The sequence below is a fragment of the Pinus tabuliformis genome, chromosome X (assembly GCF_031772625.1).
Source record: "Pinus tabuliformis cultivar Carrire ecotype Pingquan chromosome X, CPIR1, whole genome shotgun sequence".
Classification (NCBI taxonomy): domain Eukaryota; kingdom Viridiplantae; phylum Streptophyta; class Pinopsida; order Pinales; family Pinaceae; genus Pinus; species Pinus tabuliformis.
This window is the reverse complement of record NC_142308.1, coordinates 577,253,935-577,276,978: the sequence shown is the minus strand read 5'-3', so window position 1 is coordinate 577,276,978 and position 23,044 is coordinate 577,253,935. Positions and strand designations below refer to the sequence as shown.

General features: G+C 36.5%; 1 protein-coding gene across 1 annotated transcript in view; it reads left to right on the top strand.

The window, feature by feature from the left end:
* The first annotated feature begins 1,908 nt into the window (after positions 1 to 1,908).
* Positions 1,909 to 23,044, top strand: part of LOC149141326 (putative mitochondrial saccharopine dehydrogenase-like oxidoreductase At5g39410) — a 60,510-nt gene continuing 39,374 nt past the window's right edge. Inside the window, exon 1 of the mRNA XM_089448452.1 lies at positions 1,909 to 2,636. Within this exon, the coding sequence (XP_089304578.1) occupies positions 1,977 to 2,636 (660 nt within the window). The 5' untranslated portion in view covers positions 1,909 to 1,976. The remainder of the gene's footprint in view (positions 2,637 to 23,044) is intronic.

Below are 23,044 nucleotides of genomic sequence, written 5' to 3'. Positions count from 1 at the left end.
ATAGATGGATATGGAGAGAGAGTGTGTATGTTTTGGGGTGAGAAGGAGAGACAAGGGGAGATAGAGATATAGATGGAGGGGGTGAGAGGAAAGAAGAGAGATGTGGAGAGAGGGAGGGAGAGAGAAATAGTGTGTGTGTGTGTATTTGGAGGGCGAGATAAAGAGAACAAAGGAGAGACAATGGGGGGGAGAGAGACAGAGAGCGTGCAGGTTGATATAGAGATATAAAGAAGGAGAGATGAAGGGAGATAGATATATAGATGGAGGGGGAGAGAGGGAAGAAGAGAGAGACAAAGAGAGGAAGGGAGGAAGAGAGATAGATATGGAGAGAGAGAGTGTGTGTGTGTGACATGTGTTTAGGGGGGTGAGATAGAGAGACAAATAAGGAGAGATGGAGGGAGGTATAGATATAGATGGCAGGGGGAGAGAGGGAAGAAGAGAGAGATAGAGAGAGGGACAAAGAGGTGGAGAGAGAGAGATGGGGGAGAGATGGAAGGTGGAAAGAGAGGGAAGAAAAAAGAGACACATAGAGACAAATACAGACATAGAAGTTAGATCTAGAAATTCATGAATATTTTGGTTTTTCACTAAAATAGATGTATTGATTAGTGTAGTTGTTGATTTCTAATCCTATTTGATTTCTTGCACTAGATGCATTGATTTCAGTGTAGATGTTGATTTCTAATCCTATTTGATAGCTTGCACTAGATGCATTGATTTCAATGTAGATGTTGATTTCTACTTCTATTTGATTGTTTGCACTGGATGCATTGGTTTCAGTGTATATATTGATTTCTAATCCTATTTGATTGTTTGCACTAGATGTATTGATTCAATATAGATGTTGATTTCTAATCTTATTTGATTGTTTGCACTGGATGCATTAATTTCAGTGTAGATGTTGATTTATGTTTTGATGCAACTAGATGTATGATGTACATTAATTTCAAAGTAATTGGATTAATATTTTGCATTGATTTTAGTGTAAGCAGATAAAAATGATTGATGACGTGCATTGATTTCTATGTTACAGTAATTCAACCATAAATACAATAACTAAATTTTCATCATAAATAAAAAGTTCATTTACCTGAAATGCTTGCTTCCTGAAATTGTAAACTATTTGTAATTGACTTCTTTTTTATTATTCCCATTTTCTATCATTCAACATTGTTTATCACTTCACATTCAAATGAGGTAATAAAAAACAACTACCATTGAAAATTATTTGGGGTTTAACACTCCATAAGTCACAATGATTGACTTTGGAGAAAACTACTATTAATACTTGAGAGCAAGAGAGACAAGGTATGTTGTTTACTACAATAGCTCGAGTTAAATATTTGAATGGTCTATGATTTCAAGTGCTCTTTTCATATGTTTGATATGAAAAGATGACAAAACTAACATGTGTGAAAATAAGAACAATAGAAGAAAACAATTTGAGATTGAGCATAATGAAGATTGTTTGTAATTGACTACATTCTTATTATTCACATTTTCTATCATTCAACATTGTTACATTGTCAGTTTGCATTCAAATTTTTTATTTCATCATTTTTCATCATTCAAATTACTTGTAGTGTTTCTCATCTCAACGAATTGAGCTAATTAAGCAAATTTAAAATTAAATTGACCAATTAATCTTAGACATATTTAGCATATTTAAAATGATCAGAATAATTAAAGTTCAACAAATTTTATATGACCTCAGTGTCACGTTTGAAAAACACGTCGACTAACTCCAACAACTTGTTTGAAGAAACCTGGGGAATGGGGCAGCCAGCAACTCATTGATGTCTCAGTTGGCCGAGTGGCAAAATGAGGTCATGTTTGAAACACACGTCGACTAACTCCAACAACTTGTGATTAATGAAACACTGAGTGCAGTGCCATTTATATCATTTTTCACATCAATTCATACAAACACAATCACCACGAGAAGTTCAGTGTGTAATAAGCGAACAAGTTCCGCAATGGAAGACGATCGGTTGGATGCTGTCATTCTGGGTGCTTCAGGATTCACAGGCAAATATGTTGTGCGATATTTCTTGAACCATCTGGATCGCGATGGAGGAGGGCAAAGAGTAAAGTTAGGAATAGCTGGGCGTAGCAGAAACAAGGTCGCAGAGGCGCTTAGATGGGCCGCGGCGCCATCGCTGCCCCCTGCGAATATCCCCATAATCGAGGCAGACGTGACGAGCCCGCCATCGCTGGCGGCCTTGTGCAGGAGAACGAAACTTGTGCTCAACTGCGTGGGTCCCTACCGCCTCTATGGTGAGCCGGTGGTCTCCGCCTGCGTTGAAGGCGGCGTGGATTATCTGGACATCTCAGGAGAGCCTGAATTCATGGAAAAAATGGAGGCGACCTATCACCAAAGGGCCGAGGAGACGGGGTCTCTTGTTATTTCTGCCTGCGGGTACGATTCGATCCCGGCGGAGTTGGGCGTCATTTTCCATTCCAGGCAGTGGAAGCCGCCCTCCGTGCCACATAGTGTGGATTCATATCTGCTGTTGGAGTCGGATAAGAGAATTGTGGGGAATATAGGGACGTTTGAGTCTGCAGTGCTGGGCGTGTCCAATGCACATGAGTTGCAGAAGCTTAGGAGATCCAGGCCCCGGCGGGCCAAGCCTCAGGTAAGGGAAGGAGGGTACTGGCATTACTTTCTGTCTTTCTTGTTTCTTTGGAAGGGTTGAGGGTTTGTTGCATTAGCATCTTTTAACATGTTTAAATGCTTTTGTTTGATTCTTTGGTAGCTATAAACATCAACTCTGTGTTAACATGGAACGATAATCCACTTGAGGGAGATTTGAACATTGGCATATGATCAACGCCTTTACCAATTGGCTATGGGTTAATCTAGATTCCTTTGTATTCAACCTATTTTTATAGGTTTTTAAGCATAATTAAGCCCAATTGTGCCAGGAATTAATGCCTGATTAGCACAGATCCATTTTAACTCGGGAGGCCGGACCTATAGTCTACCTCTAGTGTGTCTAGTGTTATCGGAGAACTGTGCACATAACAGATCCCGGGTTAAAATATCTGTCTGTGAGTGTATAAAATTATGCTAGAATTCATAATATAAAGAACCGCAATTCATTGTCTGCCGCATAGTAAGAAAAGAACCAAAAAAACTAATAGACTGTTACACAAAGTGTTAGATAGATACCCTTCACATGATCATGTATATGTCTCAACATACCAAGGGCCCTCGTACGAACTAACACAAACATAATGGTTAATTGGCTGTAATTGAATAATCGTGGCTGCTCTGCCACCCCCTTCTCCTTTGTGAAACATGTGTGATAATAAACAGTGAATTGTAGACATGATAATACCATGATCCTTGGGCCAATTGTGATTCTCATAGGGCGCTCTCTCTCCCGTTTTGCCTCTGTGAGAAATGTTGTAGTGTAAAGGAAACATGATAATACGATGATCCTTATGCCAATGGGGCTTCCATAGGGCTCTCCTACAATAATGGTTGATTGGTTATGCAATCGATTTGCATGCTTACTTTGACTCCATCTCCTCTTTTGTGAGACGTTGTTTGATGATAAATAATAAGTGTTGCAAACATCTCGATAACACCCGATTTTATCTCGAAATCACGACTTTTTGGCTTTGCCAATTTTTAAAGATATTTTTATGGTATCTTAAGTTTGCCGATGTTTGCCGTTTTTACCGATATTTTCCCGATTTTTTGGTTTTCCAGACCCTTGCCGATTTTATCTTGATGCCGTTGTTTGCAACATTGATAAACAATGACTAATAAACATGATAATACAATGATCCTTACACTAGCAAACATGATAATACCATGATCCTTACACCAATTGCTGTTTCCACAGGGCCCTCCTACTAACATAATGGTATATTAATTGGTTGTGGGATGAATATGTGTGTTTTCTCTTCATCCCTATCCTAATGGTATATTAATTGGTTGTGGGATGAATATGTGTGTTTTCTCTACATCCCTATCCTTCTCTGTGGAATGAGGAATTGTGTTGCGTGATTATAAACAATGAATACTCTTCTGTGGAATGAGGAATTGTGTTATGTGATTATAAACAATGAATAGTAAACATGATAATAAATTGTGTGATAGTAAACAGTAATTAATAAAGATGAGAATAAATACTTGGATACATTGTATGTGTTGTCCTGGAATAGTTTCTATGACTTTCTCCTCCTCTCCCTTTGACATGGTCTGTAGAATGCATTTTTCTGCCTGCAAATGCAGCCATCATAATCAACCTGTAATGATGAACATTTGAGCCAAAAGTTAGAGTTAATACCCCCCTAATTAAGAGTTATGAAGGATAAATAAGTGCTTACTTGACTGTGACTAATTTAAAGGACTTACTTGACTATGACTAATTTAAAGTATTTAGCTGTGACTCTGTGAGTACACATACATGTGACTTGGGATATGATGCTTTTCTTCCTTGCATTTATTCCTGTTAAGGATAAATATAACTAAACAATTTTAGTACTATTTAAGTGTGATTAGACCATATTAAAGAACAATTAAGGTAGATTGAGACTTGTTAAACACACACATGGCAGCGACAGAATATGAAAGATAAAACGTGAGAGTACATTTTTTATTAACAAAACATATACATTTATAGTACATGGTTTGACCGTTGGGTTTCACATCCCAAGGTCTCTTGGACTTCGTTTGTCTATTCGGCTTCCACATTAACCCATAGAGGATTAGGTGTCCAACATTCCCCCCTTTAATCCAAAGGGTTATGTATGAGTCCAAGAAGAGAGCTATAATACAAAATGTGCAAAAAATGCATGGCAGCACTAGGCTGAATGTGCTCTCTGAAATGTTGGTATAAAGGGCGGTGGTTTAAGGATGATCACCAACACTGGAACGCTTAGTGCAGTTCCCGAAACTCTTCCAAGTCTGGCATGAAGCTCAAGTCTTCTGCTAGAGGAAGTGCTCCTGATGTTTTGAAGAGGGAAACCTTCAACCATGAAAGGGAGGTCTCACCCCGCATAAAAGGGAGAACTTCAACCTAAAAAGGAAGTCTCAACCTGTGATGGTTTAAGGATTACCACCAACTTTGGAATGCTTAATGCAATTCTTGGAACTCTTCCAAAACTGGCAAGAAGCTGAAGTCTTCTGTTAGAGGAAGTGTTCCAGATTACCAACTGAAAGCATGCTCAGGGGCATCTTTGTCTCTGGCTACAACTCTGAATCTGGTATGGCAGGTTGTGGCTCAGGCTCGCTTGATGTGGCTTTGAAGCTTGTAGATGACCATCATTTCCCCCCTGTAAGATACAAGGTGAGATGATGGAGAAAACTCAACTGCAAGACTGTTCAATACTCTGGAACAAGTTTTGACGTGTCACTGAAATATCTTCTTGGCTGTTGATGCCCATTGCCAAGAAGCGATCCATCCTAGATGAATCTTTGTTCTTGCAGGAGACTTGTTTCTGAAGCATCAGTTTGAAGAATGACTGGTTTTATGACAGTGCTTACATGGATGAAGATCAAAACAGTGATCTTTCAGATGGCCAACTCGATCACAGTGTTTGCATTTCACAATCTGTTGTGGCTGCTGTAAAAGAGGGGCAGAATTTGAAACAGCTGGAGGTGAACTGTCATGAATGAATCCAACACTTTGAAATTGGATTGGTTTGGAGTAGTCTAGAATATGAAAGGACAAGTCCTTGTCATATCCAAGACTAGTTCTGTGCTTGTTATGGACAAGCTCTTCCCAAGGTCTGATGATGGGTTTGGGAAGTGCAAGCTCAACTTCTGCATGTGCATGTACAACTGCTGTTTTATGGGAGTTTGTTTCAATCTTCTGAACAAAAACAGGTTCAGAATGATGACTCCTTTGTTTTAATTCTTCTTGCTGTAGCTGAGATTCGAGCTGCAAAAAATCAATTTTCTCTTGTGCATTTTGTAGACAGACCTGAATGTCTGTGAGAGAAACTTTGCTGACTTTTAATGTATCATGAGTAGTAGACAATATTAGAGTTTTGAGGAACTCTAATACTTCATTGATTCTGGCCATTTTTTTCTTCAATGTCAGAATTACACCTTAAAAACTGATCACAACTACTACTCAATGCAGAAAAGTAATACCCACTCACAGTACACAGCAATATCCTTTATAAATGTGCAGCAAATGATCAGTGTGCAACCAGCAAGCACCAATTACAATCCATTACATAAAAATAAGAGTTTACTCATGACCAGCACTATGTTTTGACAATACAACCGACTAAACTTTTCTCCACAAAAGACTACTTTTATTTGTCAAAACAATCATTGCCTTTATACAACCCACCAAACTCTTATGCAGCAGTCGAAGTAACAAGGAATCAATGCATATATATGTAGACAAAAACTATAATGAGTTTTAAATACAATGCCACAACTTGGGCAGCAGCAACTGCAAACTTGCTTGGATCCTTCAAATACTCCTTCACTTTCTCGGCCAGTGAGGCTGTAGCAAGGCTAAACAAACCTCAACTATTGAAGATTTCAAAAATGAAGAATATGAGTTGTGCATCAAACCATCATTGAATATATAATGCAGGCATAAGTTTTCTTGAATCATTTAGTGATGCCACCAAGAGAATGTCCTTCATCAGTCCTATGCATGAAATAGTTCAGATATCTGGAGTAGTGCAAGGTTCACTGCTTTAGTTGATAACTTCATTTTTTTGCATGGAACAAAAATTACAATAAAGAAATACAACAAATATCCTTGTGTAGGAAATCCGACTGCGTTATGTTCCTCCCCATGAAGTAATTCATATCCCCTCTCAAAAGCCTTTAACCAAGCATTCTCAACAATTGTAGAGATTAATTCCCTTCAACCTTCTAATCTTTAGGCAGACTGACTGTGATGGTGCCCAAGCATGAACAGATCCAAAATCTCAGGTTGGATTTTAATAATAACATGCATCTTAATTACAGTGAGTTACATTTGTGGTAGAAATAACAACATTAATGGCGAAAAGTGCCACAGCTCCTACGAAATTATAATCTTGTGTCCCCCATTCGAGCCAGAAAAAGACTGTGGGGCTTTCCCTTACATAAATATCTTGCACTACAGGAAAAATGTGAAGGGCGCCAGCGTTCTCCTCCTCCTAACTCCTCGTGGGCCGTTTCTGGTCTAAGATATAGAATTGTAATCAACGTTGCAAAGTTCAATTGTAACGTTCGTTCTATTGTAGCTTTGTAATATTCACCGTTGTAGCGTTGTAACGTTCAATTCAACGTTGTTTCCGGAGTCGAGCAAGAGGACGAGGGATCGATACTCGCAAAAAGGCCTAAATTCATGAAGTCACCGAGACACCAGAAGTGGACAGTGGATAGCGTGACAGTGGACAACCTGAAGGCGCCCCACTTCGTCTCTGGCTGTAGCTTCCACTTTGAATAAATTATAGTACTTGACCTTCATTCCATTTTGGATCGCATTCCGACTAAGAACCTCCTCAAAACAGGAATCTTCGGATATCAAAATCCATTTATGATAGAGGGAGGAGCCCAAGTAAGTAGTAATTTTCCAATGGAAGATCCATCCATGATAAAGTCAAACACCAACGAGGATTAAAATCCCTTGCGTCATCTGCTTATGCGTAGGAACATTATGTCAGAAATAGTTGCTGCGTAGGAAGATTCTAGCCCTCAAATATGGTGGTGGGATTTTATCCTTCCCCCTTCCCTATATTCAACTATCAATGGCCAATTAAAAACAAATAACATGACTCTGCAAATTCAAAATATAAGATTTAGCGGCGGTTACTCAACCTCAGCCATCGGGGGCATTCACATCTTCAATGCAGAGCGAAGGTATGCAAGCTCAAACCAATGGTGTGAGCCGCACCATTTCGCACCTCTCACTCCAGATTCAACATTGTAGGCCGTATGTGTTCACCTCCATGTCTGTTGTGAGACCAACAGCGTTACAACATTCAACATAAATGTATCAGAGGACTGTGTATGGAGGAGGGCCATGGAGGAAGGTGTGAGATGGTATTGGATTGGGCGTATGTATGGACCGAGCTTCAAACAATGGAAGATAGTGATTTGAGAGGCATTAACTGGAAGTATTATATGACCATTGGAGAAGGCGAGGTCGCAACAGAGAGCAGCGAGGTGGAGAGCGATTTTTCTTATGGTGACATTCCTGCACTGGCACCACTAGCAATAGTTCAACATAGCCCCCTTATTGATCTCTTGTGTGCTTTGCCTTGAATGAATTCAATAAGAAATAGAATGTGCAGCTTTCATTTCGAAAGTGGTGAGAGTGCAAGAACAAATGGTGGCAGGTGATGGCATTAAGGACACACAGAACATACGCTTGGAATAGGGTTCCCCGACTCTAGATTTCGAATGCAATAAGCACAAAACGACTATGGAGGAGTCTGACTTCGTTGATTTGCTGAATGCTAAGATCGACAAGTTTAGAAGGAGTTGCAGAACAGGATGGAAAGGTTGAAGAGCAACAATAGATAGAACGGGGCATTTTTCTTCGAAATTGAGTACAACAAAGAAATGATCAAATTAAGGAAATACATTGTGAATTTTCATGGCGATATGGTAATTACAACGCTCTCAACTATACACGGATGTAACACAAAAGTTGAGCGTTTTTGTATGCTGGTATCCAGCAGCCACAGGAGTAGGTATCCAACAGCGACAGGAACAGGTATGTCAAACTAGTGGAAGCGTTAGCGTCAGGTATGTTAGAATTTTTCTATCCGGGGAATTGTGCGCAGAGAATGCAACTAAAATGTGGCTGATAAAACATTTATGAAATGCAGAACTGATAGTAGAAATGACCTGCACAGAAAGGCCATAATACAAATGTCTCAAAGTAATTATGCAGGGTAGGAATACGCCTGCTCTGATACCATGTTAAACACATACATGGCAGCGACAGAATATGAAAGATAAAACATGAGAGTACATTTTTTATTAACAAAACATATACATTTATAGTACATGGTTTGACTGTTGGGTTTCACATCCCAAGGTCTCTTGGACTTCGTTTGTCTATTCGGCTTCCACACTAACCCATAGAGGATTAGGTGTCCAACAAGACTGAAAAACGCCTAATAAAACTTATAAAGGTTGGAAAAGGACGCACTTGACTATAAGTTATAAACATAATTAGTTTTGACTTGGATTTCTCTCCTTACAATGCTTGGTTCCCAATGCATGGTTGAATCGAGGTTTGAGGACCACTTTGTGCCTACAAGAAAATGCCATATGTCTCAACCAGATTCCAAACCCTTCTGTTCAACGAAATCTATTATTGGAAGAGTGCTGGTATCATTTCTTACTTCAAGTAAAATGTCATAGAAGGTTGTCTCATTAATATAGCTCTTCATTTCTTTGTTTTTAGGAGGGTAAATGGACTGTGAGCCTCTTTACTCTTTAAATATTTTCAAAGCATTTTCCTTCATAAGCCTAGTATCTGGAAGGAATCTTCCATTCTTTATGTTGAGTGACCTAGGTTAAAATGACATTCTAATATTCTTGTTCCTTATTATCTTCAAGTTATAGATACCTGTTGATGGGGTTTAATTCACTGCTTACCATCTTAAGGGGATCTCTCTAGTATGATGCCTCAATTAGACTTGACACCATTTGGGATGAGACTCCAAATAATAATGCAAAAATTGCATATAAAGAAAATCAATAAAAGGGTAAAGACATGAGAAAGGCTTCTCGCACAGAAGGGTGATGCAAAGTAACTTTGTCGGGGCTATGGACGTTCGCTGGCAGTGAAGCAATACTTCTGTTCCTTGAAGTGGCTTTGTCGGGGTCGTGGACACTTGTTTGCAGCCTTAGTTACCGGGTTCGGTGAATTTGAACGAATAAATTCGAAATTCGCTGAAATTCAACGGAATTCGAATTTATTCATTCAAGTTCGCCGAACAAAATGCCAAACTCGAACAAAATGACGAACAAAATGCCGAACTTTAATTAAAAAACGCCATTAAATTCGTTTGTATTCGTTTAGGTTCGTTTTTTCTCCGTTTAAAAAAAATTAAAAATTATTCATTTGTATTCGCTGTTTAAAATTAAAAAAAAATTAGGTTTCATTGTTTGCGGGCCCGTGGGTTTGGTTTTGTTCCAAGTTACAGCCAACGGGTTCTGTGTTTTGTTTTATAAACAGAACCGTGACCACAGTGACCATAACGTGAAAACAAAACCGACCAGTCCACAGTGATGATAACCCTGTAAGGTTGGAACATGTATGATTGAAGACTAAATCCTATTTCAGACCACGTGCAATACTCAAGATGTTTCTAATTTACAATCCGGTATGTTTATCCATGTGACAACACTTGAATTGTTCATTGTAGTTTATCCATGTGATAGAACCTTCATTGTGCATTTCTCCACGTCAAAGCTATTCCTGCAAATATAATTATGGAGAGACAAACAAAGAAACTGTGAAATCTTCTCCATAATGCAATGCAATACTAATGTAACGCAATGTAATATTAACGATATACTGTGAGCTTATTGCAAAACATCCAACAGATTGTGAGAGAAAATGGATGTTAGGTAACGTTAGGCTTAAATCCAAAAACTTATTTAAAACAATATAAAATAATAATAATTCAATATATATATATATATATATATATATATCTATATATATATTCAATTATTGTTATACATATTGGTTGAGTAGAATGACTCCAATTCTATATATATAAGTTTCAATCCTCTTTAGTGATATGTTGAGTTTTGATGTCCATAAGAATATTGTTATAATAGTTTTGAGCTTAAACACTCTTATTTAAATATGAGTATAATTGTGGGTTGATTTCTTTCCACAGAAATACACACATACATTTTCTTATTACACTTTTAAATTGTATAATATTTTTCAAGATATAAATTATATTATTAAATGTATTAAATATTAATTAAATTTCCAATTTGATGCTGAAGAATCTAGCGGATTCACAGCTCCTATTGCTCTTGATGATATAGAACTTTTTGATATAACAAGTGGGCCATAGGAACATCAAGAATAAAACTTGTGTTCCTGTTTTAGATTTCTAATTTACTTTTTGCATGAACAATTTTCTAAAACTGCTAAAGCTACTTTAAACTTTTGAGTTTATATCTTTTGAATACTTTTTTATCAGATTGTTTTTCAATATATGAAATCTGATATGGCCCATGGTTTTGTTGAATTTGATATGGGTGTGAATGCCTATGATGAATTTCTCACCTTGTTTGCTATGTTACATGTATGGAAGTTGGTTCTTTATTGGCACTTGCTTTCATGGTTTATAAAATTATGTGGAAATGATTTAAATGTTTGAGCAATAATTTTATGTGTTTGCAATGTGCATTATGGACTTTGAATTTGACTTTAAATGGGTTTGTTTGTTTGTTTGTTTGTTTGTTTTTTGTTTTTTTGTTTTTGGTTTTTTGTTTTGTTTTTTTTTTAATCTATACACTTTTTTTTTTTCAAATTTCTATGTCGAACTTTATCGGCAAAATTTTAGGTGCCGAACTTTATTCGAATTTCAAGGTCGCCAAACTCGAACACGAACACGAACCTGGTGACTTAGTTTGCAGCAGAGCAACACCGAAACTCATTAATTCTATAAGCATTTTTAATTCACATGCACAAAATCTCTATTTTGCATCAAAACTTTTTGTATTCGATTTTTGTTGAAACCAGTGTGTCTTATGAACCAAGACCAAGATAGTTAACAAAAGGGTGATGCAAAGTAACTTTGTCGGGGCTATGGACGTTCGCTGGCAGTGAAGCAATACTTCTGCTCCTTGAAGTGGCTTTGTCGGGGTTGTGGACACTTGTTTGCAGCCTTAGTTACCGGGTTCGGCGAATTTGAACGAATAAATTCGAAATTCGCTGAAATTCAACGGAATTCGAATTTATTCATTCAAGTTCACCGAACAAAATGCCAAACTCGAACAAAATGCCGAACTTTAATTAAAAAACACCATTAAATTCGTTTGTATTCGTTTAGGTTCGTTTTTTCTCCGTTTAAAAAAAAATAAAAATTATTCATTTGTATTCGCTGTTTAAAATTTAAAAAAAAATTAGGTTTCATTGTTTGCGGGCCCGTGGGTTTGGTTTTGTTTCAAGTTACAGCCAACGGGTTCTTTGTTTTGTTTTATAAACAGAACCATGACCACAGTGACCATAAACGTGAAAACAGAACCGACCAGTCCACAGTCATGATAACCCTGTAAGGTTGGAACATGTATGATTGAAGACTAAATCCTATTTCAGACCACGTGCAATACTCGAGATGTTTCTAATTTTCAATCCGGTATGTTTATCCATGTGACAGCACTTGAATTGTTCATTGTAGTTTATCCATGTGATAGAACCTTCATTGTGCATTGTGATTTCTCCACGTCAAAGCTATTCCTGCAAATATAATTATGGAGAGACAAACAAAGAAATTGTGAAATCTTCTCCATAATGCAATGCAATACTAATGTAATGCAATGTAATATTAACGATATACTGTGAGCTTATTGCAAAACATCCAACAGATTGTGAGAGAAAATGGATGTTAGGTAACGTTAGGCTTAAATCCAAAAACTTATTTAAAACAATATAAAATAATAATAATTCAATATATATATATATATATATATATATATATATATATTGGGGTGGGTGGATGATTATTTATATGCATTTAAATTTAAAATTTTCTATTTAACATTTTTAATAATAAATTTATCTTTTTAAATTATAAAATTAAATTTTTTTGTAAGATTATATTTAAAAAAAATAATATATATATATATATATATATATGTATTCAATTATTGTTATACATATTGGTTGAGTAGAATGACTCCAATTCTATATATCTAAGTTTCAATCCTCTTTAGTGATATGTTGAGTTTTGATGTCCATAAGAATATTGTTATAATAGTTTTGAGCTTAAACACTCTTATTTAAATATGAGTATAATTGTGGGTTGATTTCTTTCCACAGAAATACACACATACATTTTCTTATTACACTTTTAAATTGTATAATATTTTTCAAGATATAAATTATATTATTAAATGTATTAAATATTAATTAAATTTCCAATTTGATGCTGAAGAATCTAGCGGATTCACAGCTCCTATTGCTCTTGATGATATAGAACTTTTTGATATAACAAGTGGGCCACAGGAACATCAAGAATAAAACTTGTGTTCCTGTTTTAGATTTCTAATTTACTTTTTGCATGAACAATTTTCTAAAACTGCTAAGCTACTTTAAACTTTTGAGTTTATATCTTTTGAATACTTTTTTATCAGATTGTTTTTCAATATATGAAATCTGATATGGCCCATGGTTTTGTTGAATTTGATATGGGTGTGAATGCCTATGATGAATTTCTCACCTTGTTTGCTATGTTACATGTATGGAAGTTGGTACTTTATTGGCAGTTGCTTTCATGGTTTATAAAATTATGTGGAAATGATTTAAATGTTTGAGCAATAATTTTATGTGTTTGCAATGTTCATTATGGACTTTGAATTTGACTTTAAATGGGTTTGTTTTTTTTTTGTTTTTGGTTTTTTGTTTTGTTTTTTTTTAATCTATACACTTTTTTTTTCAAATTTCTATGTCGAACTTTATCGGCAAAATTTTAGGTGCCGAACTTTATTCGAATTTCAAGGTCGCCAAACTCGAACACGAACATGAACCTGGTGACTTAGTTTGCAGCAGAGCAACACCGAAACTCATTAATTCTATAAGCATTTTTAATTCACATGCACAAAATCTCTATTTTGCATCAAAACTTGTTGTATTCGATTTTTGTTGAAACTAGTGTGTGTTATGAACCAAGACCAAGATAGTTAACAAAAGGGTGATGCAAAGTAACTTTGTCGGGGCTATGGACGTTCGCTGGCAGTGAAGCAATACTTCTGTTCTTTGAAGTGGCTTTGTCGGGGTTGTGGACACTTGTTTGCAGCCTTAGTTACCGGGTTCGGCGAATTTGAACGAATAAATTCGAAATTCGCTGAAATTCAACGGAATTCGAATTTATTCATTCAAGTTCGCCGAACAAAATGCCAAACTCGAACAAAATGACGAACAAAATGCCGAACTTAAATTAAAAAACGCCATTAAATTCGTTTAGGTTCGTTTTTTCTCCGTTTAAAAAAAATTAAAAATTATTCATTTGTATTCGCTGTTTAAAATTTAAAAAAAAATTAGGTTTCATTGTTTGCGAGCCCGTGGGTTTGGTTTTGTTCCAAGTTACAGCCAACGGGTTCTGTGTTTTGTTTTATAAACAGAACCATGACCACAATGACCATAAACGTGTAAACAGAACCGACTAGTCCACAGTCATGATAACCCTGTAAGGTTGGAACATGTATGATTGAAGACTAAATCCTATTTCAGACCACGTGCAATACTCGAGATGTTTCTAATTTACAATCCGGTATGTTTATCCATGTGACAACACTTGAATTGTTCATTGTAGTTTATCCATGTGATAGAACCTTCATTGTGCATTGTAATTTCTCCACGTCAAAGCTATTCCTGCAAATATAATTATGGAGAGACAAACAAAGAAACTGTGAAATCTTCTCCATAATGCAATGCAATACTAATGTAACGCAATGTAATATTAACGATATACTGTGAGCTTATTGCAAAACATCCAACAGATTGTGAGAGAAAATGGATGTTAGGTAACGTTAGGCTTAAATCCAAAAACTTATTTAAAACAATATAAAATAATAATAATTCAATATATATATATATATATATATATATATATATATATATTCGGGTGGGTGGATGATTATTTATATGCATTTAAATTTAAAATTTTCTATTTAACATTTTTAATAATAAATTTATCTTTTTAAATTATAAAATTAAAATGTTTTGTAAGATTATATTTAAAAAAAATAATATATATATATATATATATATGTATTCAATTATTGTTATACATATTGGTTGAGTAGAATGACTCCAATTCTATATATCTAAGTTTCAATCCTCTTTAGTGATATGTTGAGTTTTGATGTCCATAAGAATATTGTTATAATAGTTTTGAGCTTAAACACTCTTATTTAAATATGAGTATAATTGTGGGTTGATTTCTTTCCACAGAAATATACACATACATTTTCTTATTACACTTTAGAATTGTATAATATTTTTCAAGATATAAAATATATTATTAAATGTATTAAATATTAATTAAATTTCCAATCTGATGCTGAAGAATCTAGCGGATTCACAGCTCCTATTTCTCTTGATGATATAGAACTTTTTGATATAACAAGTGGGCCACAGGAACATCAAGAATAAAACTTGTGTTCCTGTTTTAGATTTCTAATTTACTTTTTGCATGAACAATTTTCTAAAACTGCTAAGCTACTTTAAACTTTTGAGTTTATATCTTTTGAATACTTTTTTATCAGATTGTTTTTCAATATATGAAATCTGATATGGCCCATGGTTTTGTTGAATTTGATATGGGTGTGAATGCCTATGATGAATTTCTCACCTTGTTTGCTATGTTACATGTATGGAAGTTGGTTCTTTATTGGCACTTGCTTTCATGGTTTATAAAATTATGTGGAAATGATTTAAATGTTTGAGCAATAATTTTATGTGTTTGCAATGTGCATTATGGACTTTGAATTTGACTTTAAATGGGTTTTTTTTTATTTTTTATTTTTTATTTTATTTTTTATTTTTTTTTATTTTTCGTTTTTTGTTTTTTTGTTTTTGGTTTTTTGTTTTGTTTTTTTTTAATCTATACACTTTTTTTTTTTCAAATTTCTATGTCGAACTTTATCGGCAAAATTTTAGGTGCCGAACTTTATTCGAATTTCAAGGTCGCCAAACTCGAACACGAACACGAACACGAACCTGTTGACTTAGTTTGCAGCAGAGCAACACTGAAACTCATTAATTCTATAAGCATTTTTAATTCACATGCACAAAATCTCTATTTTGCATCAAAACTTTTTGTATTCGATTTTTGTTGAAACTAGTGTGTGTTATGAACCAAGACCAAGATAGTTAACAAAGAGACTAAATCTCTGACTAGAATCAAACAGCGAAACAAGTGGTACCCATAGAGTCAAGACAATACTTCCCAAAATTTTAAGCTCTATCATAACTTAAAAGCTAAACTAAAGATGTTGAAGTTCTCCCAATGGTTTCGCCAATTGTTGTAGCGATTACAACTGTGCTAAAATTTTTCAACAAGAGCCAAATTTTAAGGCCGCCCTCATTCAAATCATAAATGTCTATATGGTTAAACACCTAAAGTTATTCTTCATACCGTTAGGGCAGGAAGGGAAGGGTAATTTTAACTTAAGAATTTTTGGGAAGTTAGATGGTGCATCGCACTTTTATAGTGCAGCGCGGTGCAACCTTGTGGTCTAGTGCATAACATCCATCCATCATATTGCAATGTCGCAATGTAGGCTGTTAAAATTGGGCAGCGTCTAGACAAATTTCCCTTAAGGAAACCCCTTAGCCCCAAGGAAAACACATTAGACCTTAAAGAAGTTTATATCAGTTAAGAGGAGTTATAAATTGGTTAAAAGGAATTATTTGGGCAAATAGGTTTTGAAAATATATATTTAAAATATTGATAGCAAATTTAAAATAAAATTTCTCCCTCCAAATCTCAAAGTCGGCCTCACTCAAGGGTTTCATTGACAAGCCGTGAGTCTTATAAAAGGGAGGCACACTATGGAATGAAAAGTAAGAAGGTTGATTAACTATTCTCTGTGGTTCATATGGATCAAGAGTTTGGTGAAGGCTCGACATATACTTCTGAAGTTCATTGAAATGGTTGGAAGGCATTCTTGGATTATTTTTTGGCGGACCACATTCGTTGTTGTCTCGCATTTCCTTTGATAATTGGTATCGTTCTATTGTAAGGTTCGGGTATATATATATATATATATATATATATATATATATATATAGCGGTCGCACTGCAACAGCTATCGCATTTTTAACATTTCCATAGCTCACGTACATCTGTAATAATTCTCTCAAATATGGCTCGTTATGGCTCTTGCATTTACTATGGGCACTCACGATGGTCATTTCTGTGACACATAGACATTCATCACGACACTTGTATCTCTGTTACGCTATTGTTTTTGTTGATACACCACATCACTTGCATGAAGGAACATACATCACATCTCTATGGCATGTATGAACGTGCATTGAACATTTGTTATGTATTGCATAGTTTGACTATGGTTCTTGCATATGATACAGTCATGACATCGCATATGATACAACCTTGACATCTTGGCTTTGTTATCGCTCAAACTAGTAGGGGGTCCTAGAGGGGCACTTGCTAGGTCAAGAGCAACAATGAAGCTAAAGCCCACTGTCACCACAACTAAAGCTTCCTACTCTTTATGGACTTTCACCGATGGGAGGAGACCCGATATATAGAGAATCACTTATGAAGGATAGATCAACTAAGATGGATGTGAAGTGATCTCGATAACCCTTTCCTAGGAGAGACTCAAGAGTGGGACTTGCTTGCTTCTTAAGCAAGGTACAAGATTCTCTAGGATAGGGGAGTAGGGATTTGAGGGCTTGGCTTAGGGAATGTGACTTGTAAAGGAGCTTCCTAAACCCTAAAATCCTTGTGGAACTTGGTTTCCCAAGTGGTTTTTGAAGAGTTGACTTTGATAAGATATGGGACCACACGGGACCAAGTGGACCCAAGTTAGGTCAAGGGGATAGGATTTAGCAACCAATGATATGCTTGACCTAATTAGGGAGGGGAAAGGGATCAAGGAATGAATTTTCAATGAAAGGCAATGCAAGGATCCTAGTGAGGTTTCTAGCCTAAGGGAAACCAAGGGCAAGAATTGGTCTTCGAGCTAGGGCTTGCGATATCTCAAGATCCCACTGTCGGAATCTCATGAAATTTGGAGGGCAAAGGAGATGTTCAATGCATTGTTAAGCCTCTACTAGAGTGAGAACATTAACAGGAAGACGATCCCGAGAGACAAGCTTAGATCCATAGAGATGTCCATATTTAAACACAGTTACTAGTTACCTCATGAAGATTAGTCAAATTCGTGATTAGCTTGTAGTAGTTGGGGAGAAGATGGAGGACTTTGTGCTAGCGAACACGACACTGACTAGTTTCCCAAGCTCTTGGGAACCATTCACCCAGGGAATTTGTACTCGTGAGAATCTTCCAAACTTGAGAGATTGTGGGATGAATATATCCAGAAAAAGACTTGGATGAAGTCAAAAGCCAGGACGAACGGAGGTGACGAGAACCTGGCCGTAATTGGGCGAACAATGAAGGAAAAGGAAAGGGTTCCACTAAGAGTAAGGGAAAGCATGAGGAGTCATGTTCACAGCTAGAGAAGTAGAAGGACTTGAGTAAAATCACGTGCTTCATTTGTCATAAGTTTAGACATTATGCATCACAACATCCAAAGAAGGAAAAGGGAAAAGGGAAGCACCAACAAAAGTAGGTGGTAGCCTCAATAGAAACTCGGATCAGTTGATTTGTTGTGAAGTTTGAGAAAGATTTCTCATTGGTTTCTTGCCTTTCTACGAGCATAGTATTTGGAGTTTGGACAGTGGGGCATATTTTCATATACATTAGCTCAACAGTTGTTTATGGGTCCAACAAAGCATGAATCAACAATATAGGTGGAGCTTGGTGATGTGCCAAGTATTCAGTAACTGGAGTTGGTTCAATTTCATTCCAACTCGATTTAGGGAGCTCTTTGGACTTGTAGGACTTGTTGTTTGTTATAGGGCTCAAGAAGGATTTTCTTGTAGTTTCGACCATGGAGGATAATGGTCTTGCAGTGGATTTCAAGAACGGGCAGGTATCAATCAAGCGGGAAGGATCTAACCAAGACACAACTTCTGTGATTGGGGTTAGAGAAGGTAATTTCTACATGTTACAAGGTGAGCTTGTTTGAGCTTTTTGGTTCATAGGAGTGATAGTTTGTGCGACTTGTGGTACAAGAGGTTGGGCACCTACGTCATAGAGCATTGCCCATTATGAGGGAGATGGTCATAGGTCTTCCAGATTTCAGAATTGAACAAGGCGTATGCAGGTGCGCACTTGGCAAGTACATCAAGGTTGCTTTTCGAAGCAGCAAACATAGGTCCAAGGAGATTTTGGATTTGATTCATTTGGATTTGTGTGGACCAATGTCAATAGCATTAGCGTAGGGAGGCATGTATTATGTTTCGTTGATTGATGATTTCTCTTGCAAGACATGGACCGATTTCCTGAAGACAAAGGATGAAGTCCTCAACTTAAAATTTCCTCTTGGAAATCTCCCAAAATACCTGACTGTAGTTTTCAGATTTTATATGGTTTTCCAGTGATATTTTTCATCAAACACTTTGTGGGTATACTGTTGTAAGTATAATTTTTATTTACGTAACTCAGAGAATGTACACAGTGGTATTTTCATGCCATTAGGATGCGTTTCAACAACGAAAAACTGATTTATAACAATTTTGAAATATATATGTGTGTGTGTGTGTGTTCTTAATGCTAGTACAAGACTAATGGAATTAAAATCTAAACATGAACTGACTCATGAATAACTCATCACAAAAAGCATAATGAACATAAGAGTAATAGAACCTGTAGTGTTCCTTCAACTAGTAGATTCTCTGAATATGATGCCACCACAGGATGGAGTAGCTACAAATATAAATATCAGTCCCCCTCTGGTAATTCTATTATATATTTTTAGTGAATCAGCCCTAGTACAAGAGACAATAACCAACAACTCGTTCAGTGATTACCCAACAATAAAACAAAGAAGATTCAAAGCTTCTTCAACATATAAACCCGTCCCTCATTACAGTAGTTAAATGACCCATCAATGAAGGGTAACTCAACCCCTTATGAATCTGATATAGCTCACTAAACGCAGCTTCTGGACTGATAACCATACTACCCTCTGCGTGCTCCTCAGGGATTCAATCTGTGGAAATAAATAGACTGCATAGGGTACATAAATCGACCAACTTGAGAAGGGAACCCATGACCAGCACTAGGAAACACAGCTGAAAATGAAGAAGAAACTCGGTCTAATACATAGTGAGCTCAGCCAGTATAATGAATGAGGAACTCCACACATACCAACCAACAAATAGCAATGTGACTCAACCTTCCTAGATGGAACTCGACCAACAAGAGATATCACAGGACTTGGCTTCTCTACCACTGAAAATCGACCCCTCTTTATGGCAGATTTTGGCTCTTTCCATAATGTATTCTCAGCATGTAAAGAGGAAGGTAAACACCATATTAGAAAATAAAATCGACTAATAGCACCTTTACCTTAATATCTCCTTCAATTCTTCTTCTCCTTTGAAGCCCAATGGTGAAATCTAAGTGATTCCACTCTTTGAACCAACTAGGGTGTATTGAAACTGAAGCTAGCAATGGCGGCTAGAGTTTCTCAAACCCTAAGCTTCTCTCCAAAAACACCTCAAGAGCTTTTTTTCTCAAAATGCAAGTCATAGAATGAGGAGATACCCCCTCATTTCCCTTTTTATAACTCACTTGACTCTTTTTGCCGCTCTTTTTTACCTTTTCCCTCCAATTAAATATTAAAGGCACTTTTCTTTTCTTTATCTAATAAAGTGACTTTTATTAACTAGTTAAAGCCACTTTTAACCCTGAAAAAAACTTAATTTGCCTCCATGGTCACATCGGCCACCTAAATCCCCCTTTAATCATTTGCCCTGCAGATCTTTTCACCTCGATTCTAATGAGCTATTACACTAAGGTGTTTCTTCAATTAATCAACCCGAAACAACACCTTAAGCATAATTAATCAAAATATGCCCATTAATAACTCCCTTTTATAGAAATCGTTCGAATGAAGCGGAACCAATATTGAACTGTGTGGAACCGATCTCCATCGAACCGCATAATGTAATCAAGCTTCTGTGACGTGGCTGACATAAGCTCTAGAAACTCCTCCTAATCTCATCACAAGGTAATGCAAAAATTGGGACATTACATCAACAGGTTTCAAGAGTTTGAGGTTCTTGTGGAGAACCAGGCAAAGAAGAAGATCAAGGTGTTCAGGTCAGACAATGGGGGTGAGTATACCTCTAACGACTTAAAGGATTTTTGTAGGAAGACAAGAATGGAGAGGGTGCTGACAATATCATACATCCACAACAAAATGGGGTTGTAGAGAGGAAGAATTGATGCATTGTAGGGGTAGCTAAGGCCATGATCCATGATCAAGATTTGCCTATGTTTCTTTGGGTGAAGGCATGTAACAACAATTTATATCTAGAGCAAGAGTCCGCACTTGATTGCATGATCCATGATTAAGATTTGTCTATGCTTCTTTGGGTAGAGGCATTTAACACAACAATCTACATCCAAAACATGAGTCCTCATAGGATCTTGGGGGACAAGATACTAGAGGAGGCATTCACCAGTGTGAAGCCAGACGTGAGTCATTTTTGCGTCTTTGGTTGCCCAATATACATACATGTACCTGTAGAGAAGAGGGCCAAGTTGGAACCCTCCATTATGAAGGCTTTGTTTGTGGGATACAGTGAGACCTCCAAGTCTTACAAGATTTTTATTCCAACATAGAGGAAAACAATGGTAAGCAAGGATATTTGTTTGATCCGGATTGGATCATTATATTGTTTTTCATCTATCTCGATGCATTCAGAGTGGAAAAAGAGGAATTAGCGCATGAGATTGTTTTACCGACGGGACCCAGTTTGGCAAAACGGGGTTTGAAACCTTCCGGGAGCGTTTTGAGGCATCAAACGATGTTTTTTGGGGGTAAAACTTTGCCACTTTAGGTCAACACCTTTTCATGCTATTCTACATAGAAATATTTCCAGCAATGCAAGAAGCGCATCAATCAAAGTTCGTATGCAAAAGTTATGCCACTCAGAAGTTGACCTTCCTGTTTTCACCACCATGGTTCGAGAGGATGCCGCGTCAGCCCCCATTATTCATGGAAAAAGGGGCTAGCCACATGATTGTGATGTAAAAGACTCTAGAAGAGTCTATATTGTAACTCTAGTTAAGAGTTGATGTAGTCAAACTTAACCACTAGTAGGCTATTGGGCTGTGTTATAACTGGGCCATTAGGAGGAAGAGACATTCCATTCTTTCGAGTGCATTTGTTCCATAGCAAAAATAGCCAAGAGGGATAGGAGGTAGAGCAGACAGAGAGGATTCGTGCACTGTAGTTGCTTAGTGCACTATAGTTGCCTACGGGCCATAGGACATATTTGCCGAAAGCATCCACAGTGTACAATGATTTCTATCATCTCATATGAGAATATCTTTTAAAAAGTAGTCTGTAGATGCCTTATCATATTGTCCTTGGGCGGTAGATGTCTTGTATTATTGTCCTTCTGTATCTTGTGTGCCGAATCTTATTACTGACAGTTGTAAGTACCTATCTTACTGGATACCAGATCCTAGTTGTATATAAGGACTACTCCTTCCCATTAGTGATCATCGAAGAAAACTCTGGAAATATTTGGAGAAGTTATGAAGGAACAGAGAATCAAGCAAGTCAAGTCTGTGTTTATGCTGCTATCGGTCCTGTAGTTTGTAAGTCAGTTCTCCTTTGTTTAGCCTGACGTAGAGCCTAGATGTTCTACGCATATTGAAGTTGGCTATTTTGGTATCAGAGCCCATTATTATCTATTGTATCATCACTTGTGTTCTAAGTTGCACGAAACGGGGAAACGGGTACGAGTTTCCGAAACTGGAAGCGATACGAAACGAGACCTCCCCAAATTTTGGAAACGGGGAAACGCGAATATATATATATTGAAAATATTTAAATATATATATATGTGCAATCATAAAGCATAAATGATACATTATAATTTATTACACTTAAACATTAAGATTTAATTTACATCACATTTACTCATGAATGATCACATAATGAAAATAAAAATATCGAAATATGCAAAAGCAACGTTTATTATATATCCAAATCTCAAAATCAGCCTTTATTTATATTAATATATGA